The sequence below is a fragment of the Galleria mellonella genome, unplaced genomic scaffold (assembly GCF_026898425.1).
Source record: "Galleria mellonella isolate WM207_F2 unplaced genomic scaffold, CSIRO_AGI_GalMel_v1 utg117, whole genome shotgun sequence".
Classification (NCBI taxonomy): Eukaryota; Metazoa; Arthropoda; class Insecta; order Lepidoptera; family Pyralidae; genus Galleria; species Galleria mellonella.
Window position 1 is genome coordinate 10,157,465 of NW_026441980.1, and position 24,389 is coordinate 10,181,853.

The 24,389-nt window shown below is 30.4% G+C and overlaps 3 protein-coding genes across 6 annotated transcripts in view; 2 read left to right on the forward strand and 1 right to left on the reverse strand.

The window, feature by feature from the left end:
* LOC128200965 (metalloproteinase inhibitor 3) overlaps window positions 1-3,203 on the forward strand; it is a 60,385-nt gene extending 57,182 nt beyond the window's left edge. For all 3 annotated transcript variants that reach the window (XM_052896328.1, XM_052896333.1, XM_052896330.1), the window contains 2 exons: window positions 1,067-1,185; window positions 2,198-3,203. In XM_052896328.1, the coding sequence (XP_052752288.1) occupies window positions 1,067-1,185; window positions 2,198-2,261 (183 nt within the window). In that variant the 3' untranslated portion in view covers window positions 2,262-3,203. The remainder of the gene's footprint in view (window positions 1-1,066; window positions 1,186-2,197) is intronic.
* LOC113511855 (synapsin) overlaps window positions 1-10,860 on the reverse strand; it is a gene marked incomplete at its 5' end in the record, with an annotated part of 83,597 nt that extends 72,737 nt beyond the window's left edge. Inside the window, 8 exons of the mRNA XM_052897557.1 lie at window positions 3,308-3,412; window positions 3,903-4,029; window positions 4,563-4,648; window positions 6,812-6,972; window positions 7,984-8,187; window positions 8,632-8,747; window positions 9,803-9,929; window positions 10,851-10,860. Of these exons, the coding sequence (XP_052753517.1) occupies window positions 3,308-3,412; window positions 3,903-4,029; window positions 4,563-4,648; window positions 6,812-6,972; window positions 7,984-8,187; window positions 8,632-8,747; window positions 9,803-9,929; window positions 10,851-10,860 (936 nt within the window). The remainder of the gene's footprint in view (window positions 1-3,307; window positions 3,413-3,902; window positions 4,030-4,562; window positions 4,649-6,811; window positions 6,973-7,983; window positions 8,188-8,631; window positions 8,748-9,802; window positions 9,930-10,850) is intronic.
* Window positions 10,861-22,009: 11,149 nt separating this feature from the next.
* Window positions 22,010-24,389, forward strand: part of LOC113511611 (uncharacterized) — a 29,265-nt gene continuing 26,885 nt past the window's right edge. Inside the window, exon 1 of one of the 2 annotated variants that reach the window (XM_026895267.3) lies at window positions 22,010-22,198. In XM_026895267.3, the coding sequence (XP_026751068.1) occupies window positions 22,142-22,198 (57 nt within the window). In that variant the 5' untranslated portion in view covers window positions 22,010-22,141. The remainder of the gene's footprint in view (window positions 22,199-24,389) is intronic. The other variant, XM_026895268.3, reaches the window with a different exon arrangement.

Here is a 24,389-nt window from a genome sequence, read left to right on the forward strand (position 1 = left end):
GAATACTCATTATATAAAATGACACAAATGCTAGTTCTAAAAGAGATAGGTTGCCTGAGAATACTATTTTAACCTTATACTCGTGTGTCTTAATCATGGTAATGTATAACCGTTGTCAACAAATATCTAATTCCTCTAGAATGATTAGTCGTGAGCATGTTATACGATTTTAAATATATGAATTACCATCATCAAAATTGAGAGCAATATCATTAATTTTGTTTACATAATAACACACAAAGCACACTTGTATTGTTTTGCTTGGATTAAAGTTCAGAAACTGAAACATAACATAGATAACTATAATTCCCATGATTGAAATGCATGTGGGATGGCGCATATTGGTTACAGTGTAATTTACGATGTTTGTAGTGCTGTTATGCATAGAGAACGATTAAACCTCACAATCGGAAAAACTGCAAGCTTGTTTATTATCAATGTTCAATAAAATTGAATAGATAGGTAGATAGATAGTCTTGTTTCTACCAAAAGATTACAATAGTAAACTTATTATAAATATAAACAATTACAAGAAATAATCATAGGTATAATAACATAGGTAGTTGATAGAAGATCAAGTATAATTTTAAAATATTGTGGAGGAAGCTAGAAACCTTGGTAAGGATAATATTTGTGGGAATATTGTAAGTTTAAAGCGTATCTGATCTAACTGTACACTTCACAAATATATATAGTTTAAATGAATATAGCTTGAAAATTTACTTTGCATGTTAATTTTTAGCCCTAAAATAAATAGGTTTGTTAAAAAAGAGGCTATTTGAATGCTAACTAAATTTCGAATTTGACTTGTAGAACGATTATCTAAGTTTTGACTAAAACAGCTATGCAGATGATATTTTTCAAAATAGTTTGGTGCGAAAAACTGTGTTATTATATCAGTAAATAGCTTTCGTGACATTAGAGTATACGGAAAGCAGTTATTGTATAGATTGAGATTAGTGCTTGCGTCGTCTATATCTATATTATCATGTATTATAGCATAAAGTAATAAAGTTAATTTAATAATAAAAAATATATATTTATTATATAATAATGGTACCCCCAGGTGCACATGATGCGACGACGCACAAAATCGCCGAACGCTTGCGTGGCGAACTACGACGATTGTTACGAGCGACATGGTATTTGTCTACATGACCGTGATGGACGCTGCCGTTGGACAAGGTAACCTTACAATATTTTAAATATAAACATAATTTCTTATATCTAAAATTCCAAAATCAAATGTAATCAATTAATTAATGCCTTGTTAAATTTATTTGAGGTATGGGATATAGGAATAACATTACAAGAAGCGATATAATATAATACCTCAGTCCTCAGGAAAGGAAATGCATGAGTTACCATGTGCACTACAGAAAATCTATTTTTTGATATGCATAGTAATGTTCATGTTTATAAATATTTCATAGAGGAGCCTTTAGCTTGTTTGCCATTCAAAGTTAGATTGCTTTTTAAAGTAAATTATCTGATAAACCTCACCAAAACAAAAGATACCGTGATTATATTATTATTATTTGTGATATTTTTAAATACAAAATTATTCTTTTTATGCTTTCTCAAGAAAATCGATGTATCGATACTTCGCCATTGGTTTAATTTTTTTATTACTGAGACTATGCAACTTCATAAGCATAGTGTGATATTTTCTTTAAAAAAATAAAATAACTAACTACCCTAGTTAAAAGTTTTATCAAACAATCGTTGTTATTTTCTCAAATAATCCAATAATAATAATAAGGAAATCATAAAATAATCGAATGATGATAATGGAAATGTCATTCAATCAATGAAGGCTCCAAATCGTAACATTAAATTAGACATACCTCATCCTTCTCCTCATTTGTAATCGGAGGCAACAAACAGTTCGTGAATATAATCGGCATGGCGCTTAACATTGTATTTTATTAGTTACTCTAAACTAACAAATCTTATTAGTATTTGAGATATATATGACACCCAGAAGTTGTGGTAAAATGACACATAGTTTAATACTCATATTTCAAACTCGGACTTCAAATGACAATAAAACAGAGCGAATAGGCCTAAACGAGTTAACCCACGCCGTTATTGTCACTGGAAAGCGATGTAAAGCGAAGCACAACCGTAAACATAAACTTTTTGATGTCTCCCTTTTCTGACACTTTATCAAAATGCACGATGTTTTATGTTACAGAGCTCCAGCTCTCACGAGATGCACGCAGGCACATTACTTCAATACCACTATGATGATACCATGACTTGATTAAAAGGAAACCGAATCGACTAACTAAAAATATAAAAATTTGCCTACATTTGTATATCTAGATACCACACAGAATGATGGGTTCGTTTACTATTTTTGTATCAAGCAATCGAACCAAAAGTAAGATATTTAAGATGACAGTCCGTAACTACGTTATTTTTGGTCAGCATATACTTTGTTATCATTAAGGCGGAATATTTGGAATCTATAAACTTCTACAAAGTTTTTTTTTTTAATAATTGTAATACTGATGGTATACTGTTAATTAATAATATTTATTGTCGATATAAAATGTCTAGATAATTCTAATAAGAAAGTTATCAATACATAACAACCTAAATATAGTAGTTCTTTTTTACAGATTGGCAAAGTATCAAAAATTGTGACATAAATATACGAGTATAGGTGTTGAAAGGACTAAATATTATAATTCGGTTCGTAGTACTTTCACGGACTAAAAATAAATCAATATCTTTGTCTGAATAACAATAATAATACAACAAGCCATCATTGTTGAATTGTCAACTAACCAATTCATTACCTACCTATAATAACTATAGTAGTTACTAAACTGTAATTTACTTTGCAAGGCAGTAAAAAAGCCGCGGGACCTGATAAATGTCTTTCAAAGGAAAATGGCGGCGTTAGAATACACTGATTTGACATTGTGTATGAATGGAGGCACTTTCATAGTGCTATGCACATTATGTGGTCATGAAAAGTGTGTGAATGGAAACAAAATTTTAATGTAACGAATTTGTATTTAAATTATTCTTCATTGTATTTTTGATGATCTTTATTGTTGTTTTGTTTTTTGTCCTTCGAGACAAACATATTTAACGTTATTTTTACTTTATTTAGTTTCTAAGAAAAGAATTGTAAATTAACAAAAAATAGTGATATTATCGTATTAGGTTAAAATAAATTATAAAGCGAATGAATTGGTTTATTTATTTTATACTTGCAATCATTTTATTTAGTGTGGCGCCTGATGAAAATATATTAGCAAACTATTACTGTAAGCTATCACTAAGTACTTACCATATCCGTATGGTTATGATAATAGGTTTGCTCGATAAGAGGGAAATTCTCTCTTCCAAGACGGCGTTGGAGTTGAAGAAGGTGGCCAAACACCCATGGTCTGTCCTAAAGAATTGAAAAATTCCGTTTCAAAGCTTTTATTTATTCCGTGATGGTGAAGTTTGGAGTAACTCACCTTTACAACAATTTTATCATTTTTAAACAGGTGTCGGTTTATGTTTGAGTGGTAACCTCATTAAAATAAAAAAAAATCTAAACAATGATCACAAATTTGTTTATTTTTATTGCTCTACAACCTTGGTATGAATTGCCCACACAGTAAAACTTTATTACCAAAGAACAACGTTAAATGAATTTATATCAGAGGCGACAAAAATTTTAACTAGACCCAATTAATCGATTACTATTTATATAATTATTTTATTGCCTTATATTTATATTATTATAGTAAATGAATTTAAAATAAAATATTGACGTAAAATCAAGTTGGTCTAAATAGAAAAACACATGATCAAAATATAAATTATTCTCGCTTGGACAAACAACACGATATTTATCGTAACATCTGTTTTATATAATAAATAAAATTACTCACTTGGAAGTGGTAGATGGAGTTGAGGCTGTTGATGGAAGGCACGCCGCCAAACTTGAGGCCAAGGAGAAGGGCACGATGGTCAGCACCCGCGTCACGTACATTTTGTCGTACTAGTACGAAATCCGGTCTACAAATATAAGATAACATAATTTACCAGAGGAAGATTGTCCAAAATACCTACGTATACGACCTTTGTCCCATTCATGTTTCTGCCATGAAGCAGTTGTGTTTGCATGGCTGTGTTTCAATTTAGAGGGTGGTACCAGAGGTACAACAAATTAGTCTTTGGGAATAGCAACACATTAAGATTATCATGAGCGACCGAGTATACTGTTACGACGACGGTTACCACTTTCTATCACGTGGGCCTTCAGCTTGTTTGATATTTTATGTATCATAAAAAATACTATTAGGTAGGTTATACAAATTATCCTTTTAATAGGACTTGGAAAGAGTAAAACGCTGACAACCTAACTGATAATTGTGGTAAGCATCATCTATAGATATGAACAGCAGTACCAACATCAGGTAATACATATACTGATACGCTCATGATCGACTTCACGCATTACCATTTGTCTTAAGGAAATTATTTAACTTTTTGGACAAAATTTTGATACGATACATATATAAATAACTAAATGCGAAAGTTATACTCACTTAAAACAGCGGGTGACTTTAGTACCGCTGCGATACACAGCCATAGACACATTGGCGCCATCCGAATTAGCTGTCACTGATAGTTCCTGGGAGAGAAGTAGTTTTATTACACTTACATATAAATTACACAAGTCCAAGTATCTATAAATTATTAAATAAATACAGGGTTAGATGTACAGGGAGTAAGTACCGAGTTGAAACCCAGTGATAATATTTATATAACTAAACAACTTTCTTGCCCCAAGGAGCGTAGTAAAGATCTAAAATTATTTTTCAACCTTTTATAGTCACACTGGCTAAATCTAGATAAATTTCTACGAAAATCTGAAAAAAAAATATTTGCACATGCTTTAGTTTTATGGATACTTAATTACTACCACTGCATTTCGATTCGGTATTATACATGACGACTAACCTTGTATAAACATAATAAATTATGTCAATATTTATATATAAAATATTATGAAACAATAAAATATTAAACTTTTGTTAATTTTAATTAGTTGGTAATAAAAGCATATCAGTAGTTTATTGCTTTTTTTACTATAAGGTTTGTAATAGGTACGTAAAAATGCGATAGCAGAAGGTAATCATTTAACAATTAAATATAAAATATCTATAATTATGAAACGTAATTACTCATAAGTCATAAATATAGGTCAGTTGCATGACGACTCAGTGATCGTTTTTACATTTATATGTGGCCTTGACTGGTAACCTAAATGATCGTCAATATACTCGTAGATATACAGTATATACCCTCTATTCATAACAATAAAAAATATTGAACACATTTTATTTTGTTTTTGATAGGTTTGTTCCATTTCAGAGGATCCGACTATCTATTAGCTGTCAATCTTCACACTGAATCACCTACGGGGTGAGCAGCAAGACCGTGTGACAAAAACCGTATTACTGTAATTGAATTCTATAGTAGTTTAAAATATAACACCTAGAACAATGATTTATCTTTACAAATGTACAAGTCTCACGTATTTCCTTATATAAAGTTCACGTTAAACAGATTGCTAGAATTTAGATTACTTTGTTCAGAGTTTGTAGGTCATATACAACAACCAGTATGTATATATGTACAGATATAATTAATTCAATAGTTAATTCACGCACTGTGTTCCTGCACAAATAATTAAATCTTTTGACACTACTTGCTTGCCCTTTGAAATACCTACATATGAAGGTCATTAACAAAGTTCTGTATCTCTATACACATCTTTAATTTTGCACACATTTGCACATTTTTTATATTTTATTTTCCCTGATTGTAATCAGGGAAAATAAAATATACATTAAACAAATCATATTCAATAAAGACTGTCAAAGAAAAAAATGTATAAGAATTGTTAGCTCATCGCTTAACAAACTACTTCATATATTTGTATCACTTATCCTTATTATATTATCTCTGCTTATTTCTTATTAGTACTAACGTATTATTCTACAGTTAGAAATTTTTGGCTTATTTTATAAAAACTGACATCACATTTTTAATTCTTTAATATTTACGTGTATTATAATTTCATAAGTTTCATTATAACTTTGTCCGCATTGTTATACTGAGAAATTAAAGTACTCGTGATTACAGGCAATTATATCATCCCTTTGTGAAGAAATGGCCACTTAAAATTTTTTCCAATAGCTATTTATTTATAGAAAACTCAGACTTCAGACAGACGCAGACTCAGTCCCTAGTTTCAGTCGCAAAATTCCTTACTAAAAAACTTTCTTCTAGTAATATGACTGTATTATTATATATGATTATTCACTGACATATTATGCCAGTGATATAACAATTCGAACCAGCTTAAAGGTTAGTTTTTATGATATATAATATGATTGTTCACTGGCAATTATTTGGTATATTTTATGCTTTGTGTATAGGTATCTATCTAATGTAGAAGTTGGTAAAAGTAGAACAAAATTCTTTCTGATTCTACTCGCGTTTCCGTATCTTACCTACAATAATGTCATGTTGTAACTATTATTGCCATTGATTGTATCTAATTGTACTGCAGGCGGGCTATGGATACCTACATATTTTTGATACCTATCTACACGAAATTCATGACATTGTAAATAGCTAAGATATTGTATTATTATTATTACAAATTTGTGAAAAAAAAATCTATTATACTATAAAGTGATATCTACCTATAACTAACTTATACACTTAAACTTGTTAGTCTATCTATAAGCAATTAAAATTTATTTTAAAAGTAAAAGTAACGTACTTTAAATTCGGCTTGTTCCACACGAATATCCCATTCACCAGGTAGGCGCTTGCCTCTGAAGTACTTGGACCAGTCAGTGTTTTGATCATCTACCACCAGCAGTGTCACACAACGGTCACGATTATAACCGCGACCCACAGAAGCAACTGATGTCACGCTTCCTGAATAAATTTAATTTTTAAGTTTAGATAGCAAGTCAGTAAAAATATTGACCAATGAATGAAAATTATGATCATTTTCTGCAAGGAGAATAGTGTCTAAGCAAATCCGGTAAATAAAATATATTTTTACAAATATTAAGGCAAAGGGAAATAGGTGAATGTAGATAAGTGATTATGAAGTGGTAGTTCATATATGTCTAAAATCTATATTCGGCTATCTGAAATGAGAATAATGACTTTTGTTAAGGACTTATAATATGGGCATTAAATAAAAGACTCTTGCAGAACGGTATCACTACAAATGAAGCCAATTCAAAAGTCTCAGTCTCATTAAAATTCTCTCTAGCATATTCCGTGTTATTTCAAAGTTTATTTTAATCTAAGTTAAGGGATATAGCAAGGGTACCGATATTCTAAATGAAGCTATTTATAAGATGTTCCACAACATATGTAGAGAATTATATATATGACGCACCAAATCCGACTTAGATAGGATGGTGTAATAACCATATTGCCGCTAGAATTGTAACAGACTACGAGTAGTTAAATGGTAAAACCAAGATTTCTTAAGGCTTTTTTGGAGATACGAATCATCAGTTCATTACAATTTAATACTTTAGAGAACATTTCTTCTTCACTGAACACAATGACATATGGCAACTCATTCGTTATCTGTTAGCATATTGGAACAGGTAATAAATATACTATTATAATTTATACGACAATATATATACATATAAATATTATAATTTTCAGAAATTATAAAAAGTCAGTAATACAGATAAGTGGACTAATGGTACCTTTCAACCAGAGTACTTACTTAATTCTATATTTTTTATCAATATCAGTCACTCATGATGTAATCAACTCCTGCAACATTTCTTCATTTTATTTGAACTCATTATATTTGAATTATCTCTAGATAATGAAATAATGTACCAGGTTTAGAAATAGCACAGAAAACTATGACATATTGGCTTTATAATATGAAACTTTTGTAAGCAAAACTACCTAGTAAATTGGCGCCCTGATCACGGGCCGCCCCAGTGAGCGACTGAACGCGCTGCAATAAAGACTCCCGAGACTTGGCTGGGGAGGATGGAGCGGAGGTGCCACGGGAGCCACCTCGTAAGTTTAGAGAAAGATCTCCTCCTGCTGCCGTTGCAGCCGCCGGTTGGGGTGGGCCTGATGCGCTACCAATGCTCCCTCCAGTTGCTGAGAATAAATATACTAATAAATTTGTGATTGCTTTTAACATTATCTTAGTTAATTAATTTTCAATTTCATAAAATTACTCGTACCTAACGTGATAACTTTTTATCCGTCTGCACGAAGATTTTAATATGTATATGGTATTCTTTACACCCTTAGTGTATTAAAATTAATGGATCTGTTTAATTTACTTATCTATTCAGTAAAATGAATACATAACAACCCCACATCTAATTAGGAAATTCAAGAAGACTAAAAACTTTAAATCTGCCAAATTTCAAGTTTGTAAGTCAAATAATGTATAATACTGAAATTTGTTAGATTTCTAAAGCGGTTTAAACATCCATTAAAAATAATATTTATAAATAGCGACGGATACAGGAGAGAAAATAGGTTACCGCGGGTAAAGCGCTAAGTTGTATTTTTTTTTAAGAAACATTTACTTACCCTGGGAGGCCGGCCTTTGATTTTGCGGTTTAGGCTGGCTGGTAGTAGCCGGGCGGCCGGTGTAGGGGTCCACCTCTCCTTCATCGCACTCGGACTGCAGGTCCCCCGAGCTGAATCTGCGCAACGCCTCCACTGAGCTACTCGCCGCACGCCGCCGCACAGCCACGCCACACCGGGATACAGGGACACGCACAGGAGGGACAAAACCGACACACACACACAATGTAGCCACTCATTCTAATCTAATTTCACCGATGAGCCAAATATTTTATACTACTCGGAGTGACAAACAAGCTGACGGTTACCTAGTTGAAAGAACCGTACCGACATAAACAATACCATGAACTACACAGAATACACCGCGGCGTTCATGACATCGCTCATGCGTTGCCGCCTCCGAGGACTTAGGTAGTATGCACCTTGTATCAAATATTGCACTGGCAATTTAATTATGCTTTATACTTCTGAAAAGCATTCATCACTAGAGAAAAAATATCGATGTAACTTCTCTTCATAAGCGACATCAAATCACGACAAAACATCGAGGGGACAAAGCGCCATGCACTGACGATGGAACTGAGCTGATGCCAGCGAACAAATATGATCAGCGCGGCGTGGAATATAAATAAACATTTGAGCTGATGAGTGGTGCTACACGGTATGTGAAAATGGCGGGCAGCGGGGCAGGCAGAGTAACGGAAGGGTCAAGTGCGGACGGGAGGTGGAAGCGGTGACGTGAAGCGGCTTTGGCCTTTTTACGGTGTTTTAAATTTTTCAGCATTTTTAAACCAATGAAAAAAGTATTTTTATTACAACGTAGTGCCTTAATATTTTATTAAAACATTACCATTACTAACAACTAAAATTAAGGGACAAGATCAAGTAGATCATTAGTTCTCCAGGAATTACTTCATTACTTTAATTTTTAACATTTATTATGACTCACTACGAACTTTATAAATAGTAAATCGTTTCAGATTTACTGTTTATTATTATGAATATTAATTATTAGGCATATTAATAATTTTGTAAACATCTTAATTAAAATTTATTCAATAATCATGAAAGTATATATTTAGAACTATACTATGTTCTTATCAAGCTCAGCATGCTTTTATAATAGACATAAAAAAAAATTAAAACCTCTATACATATAAACACAAGGACGTACCTTCGTTTCAGGTAATTGACATTGGTGGTGAATGAATTACGGAAGCTTGAGAAAGACAGGGTTGATGTGGTCGCGGCCTGCGGGCCACAGATTCCGGGACACCCCGACCGCTCTATTTTGACGCCTCCTGTATTTATTATAATATTATAAATAGATAAACAAGACGTTTTAAATTTTCCCAATTCTTATAGAATATTCTACATTCTTTTAATAATAAAAAAGAACTAAAAACAGAATTCTTTCTCTAAGTATATACTTTGAATTTAAAATAACAATAATGGTACTCTATAATAATATAGGAGTAGTATATATTATTTGTTGCCATTTAAGTCATTAAAAATAAATACTTTCTGCCACCATATATATATATATATATATATATATATATATATATATATATATATATATATATATATATATATATATATATATATATATATATATATATATATATATATATATATATATATATATAATTCTATACCGCCATACAACTGTTTAGTCAGAAAAGTAACAGTAGACTAAGTTATTCTCTTATTGGAAATCGTTAATGGATTATTAAGATAAAGTATATTAAATACAGATGGGGAAGAAAGATTCTTGAGTGGCGGTCGCGTACGGGCAAACACAGTGTAGGACGATCCCCCACTAGATGGAGTGATGACCTGAATTGCATTGCAGGGAGTCAGTGGATATAGGAGGTTCCTTATGGCAGTCTATGGGGGAGACTTATGTCTAGCAGTGGACGGATAATGGCTGAAATGGTGATGATGATATTAAATCCTCAATAAAAGCTACTTTTTATAAAATACCAGATAAAATAGAGTAAATAAGTAATTAAAGAATAGTAATCTTTAAGCATTTTTGAATAGTGTTTTTTCATAATTCTACAACACAATGAGAATGCAATTTCATCTGAAAAGAGCATGCAAGAAACACAGCTATTACTTTGTCCAAAATTATGAATTAGTGTAAGTACAAACTACTAAGCAATAGCAATAGAAGTAAAAGTAAAATTAAGATATAAAAATTTTAGAACAAAACTTACCTTCGAAAAATTACTCGCAAGTGTTGTAGAATTCAATAACTGTTGTGTAATGTGTATGTTATAATGTGTTATAACAATCAAAACCGGTGGGGAACCGAAGCTACCTGTTAGAAGAAATACGAAATTAGACAATAACAAAAATTTTTTTAATCTATTAAAAAAATTGTCACTTGCATCGTATTTCGGAGGGAACGTAGAATCATCATCTGATAAGCCACGTCAGAAACTTTTGTATGTAACAATGTGTAATAGATGAAAAATTTGATAACATAATGTGCTATAAACCATACTCTCATAAGTAAGTAGTCTACTACTAGGTAATTAAAATATTTAATGTCTCGCCTGAGTGAAACAATGCCATGCACTGTTGTGTATCTATTTCTCGTTTAATATCTAGTATAAAAAACTGTATTAAAGTCACTCCATCATTACATCATTATAAAGAGTTGTATAAGTTCTAAAGGTAGAAACTTTTAATAATAAAGTAATTATGATATATGGAAAGTTTTGCTCGCATTTACTGTTGACTATTTAAGAACTTGTTTATTAGAAATAAAAGAAGTTTGCACATTTCATGTAGTTTTTTCGCCAAACTAAACCAACAAAGATATATATACAAATATATATATACTGTATATTAAACACACACCCCCACATGGATATGTTTTTATTTATATACTGTGAAATAAAAAATGGATTACTCTTGGGACCACGAGCAACGTGACTCTTTTAGCAACGAGTTATTGGGAGAGACTACCGCAATCCTCACAATATTTCGTCTTAACCATATCTCTTTTTGGGGTTTCTTTTATTTTATCCCAAGAAAACGCAGTTATTCTTGTCTTAAACTTACTCATAAACTTTCTATATCATCTAAGTATTGTATGCGTATTAGTTACAGAATCAGAAATTATTTTTTTTATACGGCAGTAACTATTTATTACAAGTAAATAGCATATATAAAAAAATTGAATAATATAATATATTAATTATCTACAGAAAATATTATTACTGCATTTCATGTGTCTAACTTCTTAACGCATTAATGGTTAAAACAATTGTAATACACGTATGTATTCATTTTATAGGTAATATATATATATATATATATATATATATATATATATATATATATATATATATATATATAAATATATATATAAATTTTATATGTAACGAACCGTGATAACAGACGACTCGATGCCGAGCTTGAGGAAATTCATTCTATAAAGATTTGGCGGAGGAACAAGAAAATATTGAACTTGAATATTAAAATATTCTACGAAGAGGCGCGTCTAATTTTATATTTCCATTAAAAATGAACGATATTTTAAAATATTTATAAATTTTAATGCAGAATTTAATATACAATATTTAATATTACATACAAAGATATTTCAAAATTATTAAAATTAATCATATATGTACTTTCAGTGGTAAAGGCACGTTTATAGAAAAGCTCCCGATAAAACTAGAACCTGAATCTTTTATAGGATTACATTATTTTTCATCTTTTTGTCTTGCCTACTATTGGACAATTTACAGCAAACAACACGAATTGCTGTGTGGTCCCAACTTAAAATTGGTTATCCTTCCCTTTTTTGTGAGTTCCTTAAGAGGCGACTAAGGGAAATAATGGTCGAGGGGTGGGCAGCAGCGTCCCTCTTAAAATAGTATAATACCAAACCTAACTTAGGCTGCCAACCCTCCGGCCAAGCGTGATAAGTACTGGAAATCTCCACCTTATAGGGGAGGCCTGTGTTCAGCAGTGGACAGTTAATGGTGAATATGATGATAATATGATGAACACCACGAATGGACAAGAACAAATGTGCAAACCTTTATCCGCAATCGACCGCATTTTTCGTCCTAACAAGATAATATGCTAGTATTCGAATGTAAACGCACGAATCCATCAGTAGACGTACGTGGGCAGCCTCAGTAAGTGATGCCTAATACAGAAACATAAATATTTTTAAGTATGTGTAAGTTATGATCTTGGGTGGTAGTGATGCACCACATCTCTCATTATCAGGCACCATCGCGGGTGCCCTTGGGACTGAAACCCATTAAAGGCCGTTGACATTTGTTTTAACGTTTTTACTGTCGCCTAAATTTTAAGTACGTGTAAGTACCTCATTCTGTATTCCTACAGACGTTAACTTATCTGATCTTTCCTTTAGTCACCAACAAAGGTTAAAGAAATTGCTAGCTTGTAAGCCTAAAGGTATTTTGTTTTAAATTTTTAAGCATATTTGCTTATATCAATCTTAATATTTAAAAACTTGCATATTTATGTAAATATTTATTTTAACCTCTGTTTAGCACTACCACTGCCCACTCACTACTATATACATATATATATATATATATATATATATATATATATATATATATATATATATATGTGTGTGTATATGTATATTTATTTATCCATTAAAATAATTATAACATTATAAAAGTAAAAACCAAAGCAATTTTGTAACCTGCTTACATACAAAATTATATTAATGGTATTTAACCCGACTCCAGATATTTCTCAGCCGCTTCTAATATCTTTGGCAGGCTCATACTAAAAACATCAATGATGCTTATAATATAATTTAATGTTACAGGAGTTAAATAAGCGTACTGAAGTAGGTTAGTTCTGACTGACGAGATATTAAACATAATATAAAATGAGTAATATATCAATAAAACAAATTTATATCAAATAATTTTACGAACTACATATTTTTGGAAGAAGTATGTTAAGCTATAAAATTGAATAAAATTTTCTAAACAGTAAACAGACAAATGTACTAGGTGAAATCACAATCAAGTCCACGAGTAATAGAGAAATGGAAAGTCTAGTCTAGTCAATTTACCCCTGGGTATTTATGAAGTAAGTACTGCACATCATTTTGTAATATTATGTTATATACTCTTATTATTTATATTTTATTTTATTAAATTGCGAATTTGAGTACTTATATCTTCACTATTAAAAATATTTTATTATCAAGTAGATATTATTATTTAGTCCAATTTGATAACCGGTACATTTTTTATTAACATTGATTAAGCGAATATTGTTATTAAGCTTGACTTTTAAAGTGGATAAAGTTACGTAGAGATTAACGTTAATTGGATTTCATCTTTACGAAAATATAATCTGGAAATTTTACATGGAGACTTACCAATATAAAAAGGTAACGTAAGTGGGGATTAAGAAGAAATTTTCCGTAACTTCCATGGAAACGAGACAAAGAATTTACCATTTTAAAATAAATTTATATATTTTTTTATTTTACTAAATAACTAGAAAATTAATTTATTTTAAGATTATAAAATAACTATGTAACAGTATTGTGTATTAAGTTCAATTAAAATTTGCGAAAATATTCTTGTTCAGTTCCATTATTAGTAATAAATAATATATGTGATATATTTTTAAGCATCATTCATATTTGTGAAGAACTTATAAATAAAGATCTTACAAAAAAATTATAATATAATAACAAAAATAAAATTATAATAAAGAGAATTACTGTTTACGTAGTGACCTCTATGCTATTACTAATAGTGGATCTTCCTCTCAAACTATTGAAATTAAATCCATACTAACAGTAAGAGAATTATTGAAAGACACACTAACGCCGTAAATTTATATTTTTATATTTCTTGGATGAAGTGTTTAGTGTATTTCTGTAGAATAGCCAACGTTTTCATGAATATTGTAGTACATATAGGGAACAAATAGTAGTTTTTAAAAAATATTCTTATAAAATGTGAATGTATAAAGGTGAATCTTGTGAAAGGACCCAAAGTAAACAGCACTTAGGTAGGTGGGTACTAAATACCCTCTGGCTCTCAGCCAATCCTTTGACGTAGTTCCACTACTACAATCGATCTGAGATGGCAGCGTTATCACAAACAAGCATTAGAATGAATAACGAAATAAGAACAACTTACTGGAAAACAAGCAATAATATGTATCAAGTGCGTGGGAGATTTAATATCATTCTAGAATTATAGCTTTACTTTGGTTATATTCTTAAACCATAGGTACATACTCCCATATATGTATTAACTATTATTTTTCTAATTTTGATAATTTAAGTTAATAACAAAATAATTTTTAATTTTGATTTATATAAAGAAATCAGAGAGATGATATTGATACGATGTACAAAATTATTTAAATCAGTTCAGAATATATTATACAATAGCGAAAAAATCTTAGAAGATAACAATGGAATTGAGAATCTCCTACATTTTAAAATTGCTTATTAATGTAACAAATGTACAATATAATATTTTAGAGATAATTATACTTTGATTAAGCTAACTAAGCTATTCTCTATATATCTAAATAATCGCGTGGCGGTCTTCCAGTGATTTATTGTATGTGGTCGTGAGGATTAGTGATTGCGTCCCGAGGGCTATGAATGGAAGCGGTAAGGGAGCGTTCTAGTTGCATTAGTATACTAATGAAATGTGGCAGCTTATTTGAAAGTAATCAGTAAATTTTACTTCCCCTCCCTTACATCACTAGACAAGTGGCAAAGAAACTGTCAAAACAATACGATAAGTATTATTTTGACAGTTTCTTAGTTAGAAAATCTTTAAGATAAAATGAGACGGCAACGTCCGGTGTCTTGTTCTTTCCTATGCAAACGCTAATCGAAACAATTCTATTGATAGATTCGTTTGACACTTGACTAGTGGAGCCGATTACAATAACTAACTCTTCCCTCCGATTGTATGTACTTTCATAAAACGGTGTTCTTAATTTTGGATTCAAATATGATCAACAAAATGAAGGTTTGTCGAAAGTTACATTTACCACAACAATAAGGGGTTACCGTTGTGTTGTTGAAACTGATTCGATGACTGTTTAGTCGACAAATGCTTCCACAAATGTTAACCATCTCATAAACAAACAAATAAAGACCCGGATGATTATGAAACTAGTAGAGCATTCTCGACAAAAATACGTTAATCGATCTGGTTATTCTTACAGTTAAAATATAATACATGTATGTAAAATAAAAAGCGGTCAAGAGTAATATTGCGATACACGTATATCAAGATATATCCTTACCCTCTTATTCATAAAAACTGAAACGTTGTACAAACCTATTTTAACTATCACACTGCTTTGTCACTGCTTTTCAAATTGGGAACTTAGTACAAAGGAAAGGGACAAAATAGTTAAATAACTAAAATAGGTTTATGAAAGGTTAGATATTTTTATAAATAGGTTAAACTTTCCATTTGATATTATTTGGAATTACGAGTACATAAAAGGTGTCCCTAATTAATAAGCATTTATTATTATTGTATTTTTTTATTTAAAATTTATAACTTCTACCTATAATAATATAATTCCCTAAGAAATTTATTAACTAAATTAATTCCTTGAGTATCTAAATATTTATTCATTTTCGAAATATCGGAAAATATATAAATACATAATAAATTCTCACAAACATTGATGTTCAGCAGTGAACAGTTAACGGCTGATATGATGATGATGATTACTAAATGCTTTCCAATATTTCAAATCTAAATAATATTATTATAATTTAATAACATTATTATTATCATGCGTTGCTGTAGTCTGTGACGGGAGCAAATCCCAAGCAATTTGATTATTCAATAAGAACACGATGTCATGTACACGAGCCGTGTACATGACATCGTGTTCACGACATTGAAACGTCAATTTTGATTTGGTTTACACCTTATTTCCTTACGCGACAATAGGTACTACTACAAAATGGTGTTCATATAATATTATAAGATCAACATCATTGCTCTTTTCTTTAACTCCTTATTTGGGGTCGGGGTAATATTTTCCTTTTACATTTATCTCTGTCACCCGTCGTACTCAGGTAGGCTCATATAAAATTGTAAAATAATAATGTCTATTCACAAAGGTAATAAATATCCTACCATAATTTCATCATAGTTGCATTCATATGAGGTAAATGGATAATTGTTATATGGCTTCGATTAGAAGTATGCAAAACGCACCACTTATGTTACTATTATCGTATACAGTGCAATTGCATTGAAATAAATAACAATTTTATATATAGAGTGGCGCGAAAGTAAAAATCTATTTCTCTTTATCTAGATTATATCTGTAAACCCTTACGGAACAAAAAGCGAGATAATGTTGTTATCTCACTTTATGTCATAATACTATATTTTACTCATGATAATGAACCTATTTTTTATACTTGATAGTTCCAATAGACTTTGATTTAATCATCAGTGATATTATTCACAGTCCATTACTATGCAGTTAAATGGCTATGTATTACATATAAAAAGTGATCAAGTGTAAGTAAAACTCATCGCATGAGAGTTTTATATCTTTAAAAGTGATATTGAAAATCCACACAAAAAAAAAAAACAAAAACGATTACATTTTCAAAATAAGTTTGGCATTAAATAGAATTAGGAACACTAAGTTTATATTTTATCCTATAATTTTACTCATTACAATTATGTAAACGAAAAATATATACATTAGTATATATTTTTCGTTTCTGAACACAATATTACATACATCTTAAAGCTACTTACACACATAGAACAACTCTTTGTGTGCAGCAATAGACTTCACAGTGAGAAAATGTGTCGAACATAGCTATTATTAGTCGCGTTACATTTTCTATATCATCATAGTAACTGTGATACTGTAACGAAATAAAACAAAATAAAATTTTAAAGACTCCGCTTATTATTATATTTAGATGAACTACTTTGTTAAAACCTTAAAAATTGGGAATCCTATTAATGTGTAATGGACACAATCGCCCATTTTAAAAAAGGAAGTAACTTATAAGTTATGATCATTATACTATATTAGTAAGTGATGTTTGCCGTAGGACTTGTGTGGATTTGTATTGCCTGGACGGAATCGTCGCTCAAGAACCTTTATTCCCCATCATATGTCGATACTTCAAGATATATAACCGGCCCTATATGCTTCTTTCATATTTTATCACAATTTGAAATTCCACATCCCTCTGCACAGCTTAATAAGAATATAGGAATTTCTGCATTCGACTAGCCATGCAGAGCTATGTCCATACATACTCGTATATGGTTTCATAAGTCATCACTAACAATATATACTGGGTAAATATATTAACTAAGGTGAAACCCAAAATTTTCCTTCTATTCTTATACTCGTGTAGAAGGAAAATTACCTGTATTAAAATAAGAAATTGGTTACGTAAAATTACAATTTCTCTTTTTTCATTCTACTGCCAATTCTCCAGAGACGTTGATTACGTTTTTGTACAACTACAAGGCAAATCTTTACAATAGCTGCCTATTATCTGGCTATATACTTTTAAATCTTTTAACATTCATACACTTTATTGCTGGAATAAAATGTCATAAAATTTATATTGCTAATGAAACTATACAAACGTAAATTGCGATAAAATATATATTTGGCGATCTAGAATCTATCTACTATATCATATTCCACAATTACCTAATCTTTCACACTTTTTAATCAAAGATCAAGGTGGAGACTTTATTCATTGTAACTATATACTCATGCATAAAATTCGAAAACATGTGAAAATGAAAAATAAAATTATATAGGTTTAAAGAATAATAAAAAGGGAATGTTATTACATTTGTTAACATGATTTTTTAAACTGTACAATTTACTATCATTTTTCCATTTACATTAAAACAAAGCCTCGTATTTTTCATACATATATGTACATATAACTTAGTTTAATTCACTTAATTTCATTCAAAATTAAGAAAAACGCTTAGCAAGTGCTACGAGGTCAATCTCCGCCCTATATATCTACTGTAATAAAATCCATTTCGTAATACTATAATTCTAGCCATTTTGAGGTTTGCGCTACTTATATAGAGCTTTATGAATGAAGATAAACTTATAAATGATTCATAATATTAGAAAAGATTCTAAATTTAAAAAGCAAATTAATTTATAAGAAGTATACTCACGAATTAAGGGGATACGTCCGAAAATGGTACAGTTCAGGTACCAAGCACTGGTTGCGCGAAACCAAACGTAGAAATGGCGTTAGTAAGGAGAACCTTCTGTAAGACTGATGAAAATCGGCGGGACGGCGCACGCCGGCTGGATATTGATTTTGGGCGGCAACGTGCCGTGCGTTGCCAGCGCCACCTTTGCACCTAATTGTAGTTGTGACTATACTTTATGTGTATAGTCTCCCTTCATTCTACGATAGATGACGTATGAAAAATATAAGGTGTCCTGTTCTTCAAATCCTTCTTAGCAGAATGGTAAAGTGTAAAGCTTCTAAAATATTCGGGCTAACTTTAACAGCTCAATTGATTTTAAATAAAGTAATGGGTTTAGGTTGCTCTTTGTAAGATATAAAAATACCAATGTCAAAATGTTTAGATATCAATAGCTAAACACATCTGAATAAAATTTTAAATAGCAGACCAAAATATATCCCTATAAACAAATAAAAAAAATTACTCGTACCAAATTAGTACACAACAAACACAGGACTAAACTGTGCCAATTACTGCCTAACATATAAATGAAATACCGGTACCGAATTAAATCTAACACCGAAAATCAAAATATTAACTAGTTCAGTAAGCTGTAATGGATAATGTATCATTAGAATTAACAAAAAGAATAATCTTGTTCCAATTTATATGGGCAAATGCAAACGGATGCATACAAACATACCTGCCATGCAATGGAATAATTGTTTAAAATGTACCTAAACCTAACAAAGAGACAAATATTAGATATAGCAATATGTTTAAAATAAAATTATATTTTTCGTAATTATACAGTTACTACTGTTAAACAGTTAAGATAAAGATCTATTCATTATTCTATTTATTTTATACTGTTATTTCGATTAAAAATATGTGAAAAATGTTTAATAATAACACCTACAGCTAACGCAGTTATTTACCTAAAAAATATACCGAGTAAGGAAAACTTATCCTTATCTTTAAAGCTCTTTAAGTTTGAAAAGTCAAAAATCGTTGTTCTTATTTAGTTTCGTTAGTTTCAGAAAATATGAATGCTGAGTTTTGCTTTTGACCAAATTTCGAAATTTTGTCAATTGTTAAATACCAGTTAATATATTACAGCTAATATTTTACAATCGACAAAATTCCTCTGTACTCGTATTCCTATTTAGAACTATTGTCTTCATTATTACTTTTAATTTAACATTTTTCAAAATATAATGTATATATGTTGATACCTACATATATTTTCTCAAAAAAGGCTAAAAGTCCAGCAACAGTATTCATGAAGCTGAATATCTAATAGAACGCTAAAAACCGTTTCTTTTTTTAAGATTTGATTTTCATGAAAGGTATCATTCTCAGTTCGTAAATTTAAAACCAATTTTGGATAGCCTAATTTACCCTTTATTTAACCTTCAGTTAAATTTTTCAATGTCATAAATACGATATTATTTCAGCGACAACTGAATTACGATGGTACTTGTATTATGTGGAACTTCATATACATAGATTAAATTATAAACTAAAATAAATATGTTCACGACAGTAATCCTCTAATACTCCATTAAAAATTAGTTAGAAATGTTTGTAGACTATTACCACTGCACTTACGAGTAATTTGTTATAAGAATTTTCTAATTTAAATTGATACACAATGTTTTTGATATCGACCACACGACAAATTATAATAGTACTAGCGACACGCCCCGGATTCGCACGGGTGCAATGCTGATACTATTCATTTAAATTACATACTGTAAAGGGCCATATTAATCTATCTGAAATGGACATAGTATTTAAGGTACTTAATTGGATACAAATTAATGTTATATTACTTAAAATCATCATTTTTTCCCGTAAAATGTAAAGGATAAAAAATATTTATTGTGGATTATCCTTAAGAGATAGACATATATCATCACGGACTTTTTTGTTGACCTTTTTAAGGTGTACAATATTGTAGTACATTATTTTGATTTATCTCGTGGGGTTCAGCCAGTGTTTGCAATGTAAGCGCAAAAAATGTGTTTCTTTATGACATCACATTAGAAACCACTAAATTTATAAGTATTTCTCTACAATATTTTGCATGCATTATACATATAAACCTTCCTCTTGAATCACTCTATCTATTAAAAAAATCGCTTCAAAATCTGTTGTGTAGTTTGAAGGATTTAAGCATACATAGAGAGGGACAGACAGCGACAGCGACTTTGTTTTATACTATGTAGTGATAGTGATAAAAAGAAAGTACGAAGCTCTCTTCATTATAATAAACAATTATTTAATATATCTAAATTGTAAGTCACATTGAATTAGTAGAATATAAGATTCAATATCTTTCTTCTACCTATATTCTGACGATTAAAAATATGCATGTAGTTTTATATAAATATTTTACCATAATAATAAATGACTAATCTCTACGCGGAAGCGCGTTGAATTCTTCTACAAGTACTACACTTTTCGTAGCATTTCCTACGCAATTAATGTAACACGTAATACAATACACCACACAAACTTCATTTTGTATAAATATACCCTATATAGGTTGTTTGACCTTTACTAAAATAACCTTTGGTCAAACTAGGGCGCTTTTATACACATTCGAGCTGTAGCAGAGTATAATAAAAGTAAAAAGGTGTAAGTCAGACAGAAGGATTATCAAAAGGATCCGGTGGTTTACCTGGCGGCGTGTGCAAGTGTATGTATATAATACAGATGACTGATGACTGTGTGCGTGTGTTGTAATGCTTGCAACCCGCCGACGCGACGCAGCGTTGCGTAGCGAAGCCTCGTCCACACTGTATACCTAACTATTAATGTTACTCAAATAATAAAAGTATTTATTTGTGTACATACTATTAGTTTTGGTCGCCTTTTTAAACGATTTTTATGAATTATGATAAAAGAAGACCAATGCTCGAAAATTGGTCGTCAAGAAAATTGTGCATATATTTTTAAAAAGTATCCTTCCCTTATTACATATCCACAATTCAAACATATATAATATGTAGATAGATAACATTAAAAAAGAAATTGAACTTTTTGAAGTCCGTTAAAATACTATTAACTCTACTACAAAATACATGTACACACGCCCGATCACAGAAAGTAAAGTTTGTTGTTCTTGTAACTTGGTGTGGTCGACGCTTGGAGCGGCAGTGTCGCTGCGTCCCGCGCTCCGACCGGTACGCCATGCCGCGCTGACGCCTCGCCGACCACAACCACTATAACTAAGTGTCAGAAACTCCGTGACAGCTGTCAAGTGAACCATAATGTGGCTCGTGTGGACTTGCCTCTTCGCCAGCTACCTGCTGGCGACAAGTGCGCAGGTAATATAACTATTTCTCATACAATACCAACTGGTGGCTGGTGCTCAACAAGTTCCACTTTATTATCTTCTCAGAATTCGTAATGATTACTCAATGACATGCACATATTTGGACTATTGATCTACCTACCTACTGTGTTTATGAAATCATTTTATAATCCTTGTACCAAATTAACACTCAATAATATAAGTACGGTTGCTACTAGTATTTTGAAGTTATAAAAGTTTTTCTCTTGAAGGTCATAGCTTGATTTGGTATTTGTACTTTTTGCCTTTGACAAATTAGTTATAAATTAATAACTGTTTAAGAATACTTTACCATTTGTTTATTTATTTATTATTTATATTTCCGTAGATTAAGTAAGCAGGTCGTCAGAAATATTTTTATCGCCAAATATCGAAGATAATATTCTTGCAGATTTATAAAATAATTATCCTTATTACGTATTCCCGTAATATAGTATAAGTATAACCTTGAATATATATGGATCCGGTTTAATAACAAATGACGGGAGATTTATAGGTCTTAATTGTGATTATGAACTTAGTTGTTTCTGTTCTTATAATATGCATAAAAACTAACCTTTGAGCTATAAAGTAATTATATATTTATGATAAAATTTGTCTAGTAACGTGAATAGATATCATTGACATTGCTTGAGATTTGGAGTTTATTTCGTAGATGTAGTAATATGATTAAAATAATAAAGAATATATGTAATACGTTTAAACAATATAAAAAATACAATACGTACATATTTTTCAAACATAACATTATTAATGTACATTTAGCAATCATGTCGCTATGTCAACGCTGGAATCGGCACTTGGTAAAATTTATAATAGGTAGATCTTTATAACTGAGTACAGGTAGCAATATAGATATATGTTCTTCACACTTCACACTGATTGTGACAGATATCCTACCATAAATACAAATAAAAACTTGACGATGGAATTTTTATGTAGATCTGTTGCATAAATATCACAGTATTATATTTTTTCTATAAAGTATCTATAAATAATTTGTTGCAATTTGGTCTAAGGACTATAAAATTGCAGTATAAATACTAAAACAAGATGTATAATACCTTACCACTTAGGACGGTACGAGATTGTGGAGATATGGAGGTATTGTACTTCCTTTGATGTCCATGTTGTTTTCCATATATATATATATATATGACGATTACAATTTTAAATACGAAATGTCATCTTATGTGTTATTCCAATTGTCTAAAAATATTGACACTAACATTTTACCTGTATCATAAGATTAATAATAATAATTTAATTACCTATAAACTAGACTCATTTATAAATTGGTTAAATGAAAAATTCATTTTTTACAACCATTGTCCTGTAAAAACACGTACGTAAATAATATAGCTAACATTAAACAATAGCCAAAATCGCTCACTTAATGCAATCCAGACTTTATAAATAGTTCTCTCAATTATATTCATTTCGTTGAAATTGATATCATGCTCTCGAACGGTAAAGTTGATTCCATTGCTTTCTTTTATTTATTATCTATTGTTATTATAGTTATATACAGTACTATTTCTGGTGCATAGCTATAAAAGTTTATCATTTATGTATTTGTACGGTAAGACTACCGAGAACATTTCATTACATTTATCTGTTTCCTTAAGTTCAGTATGTGGCTTTAAAAAAAATAATTATAGACTTAAGTATTATACAGCAATTAAAATATTTAGTAGATGATAATACTTTGTTTCTTTTAAGAGTATATCTTTTTCAGAAGATCACTCGAGTTTAAATGCAATACATAAAAATACTAACTAACATCTAGCTGTAAAAATAAATCCTGACATCATATTAAATTGATACTCCAAATAAATAAATATATACTACGGAAAATACACTTAATATCTGTGTCAAATTATATTAACTCTTTCAAAATCAGGAATTTTATTAGTCTAATCATAAATCTAATGTTTATTTATCTATATCCAAAACACTTGATCGTTATTAAAAGATTAATGGTTAAGAAATATAGTTATATTTCTTTGGAGTAACTCCAATGTTCCAAAAACAATTGCTTTCTTAATATTACTTGTGGTAACCATAAGAATTATTTTACGGTTTATACTCAATTCACCACAGGCATGGCCTAATTTTTCACATATGAAAGTAAGTCTAACATGTTTACATAAAATGGTTTGAAT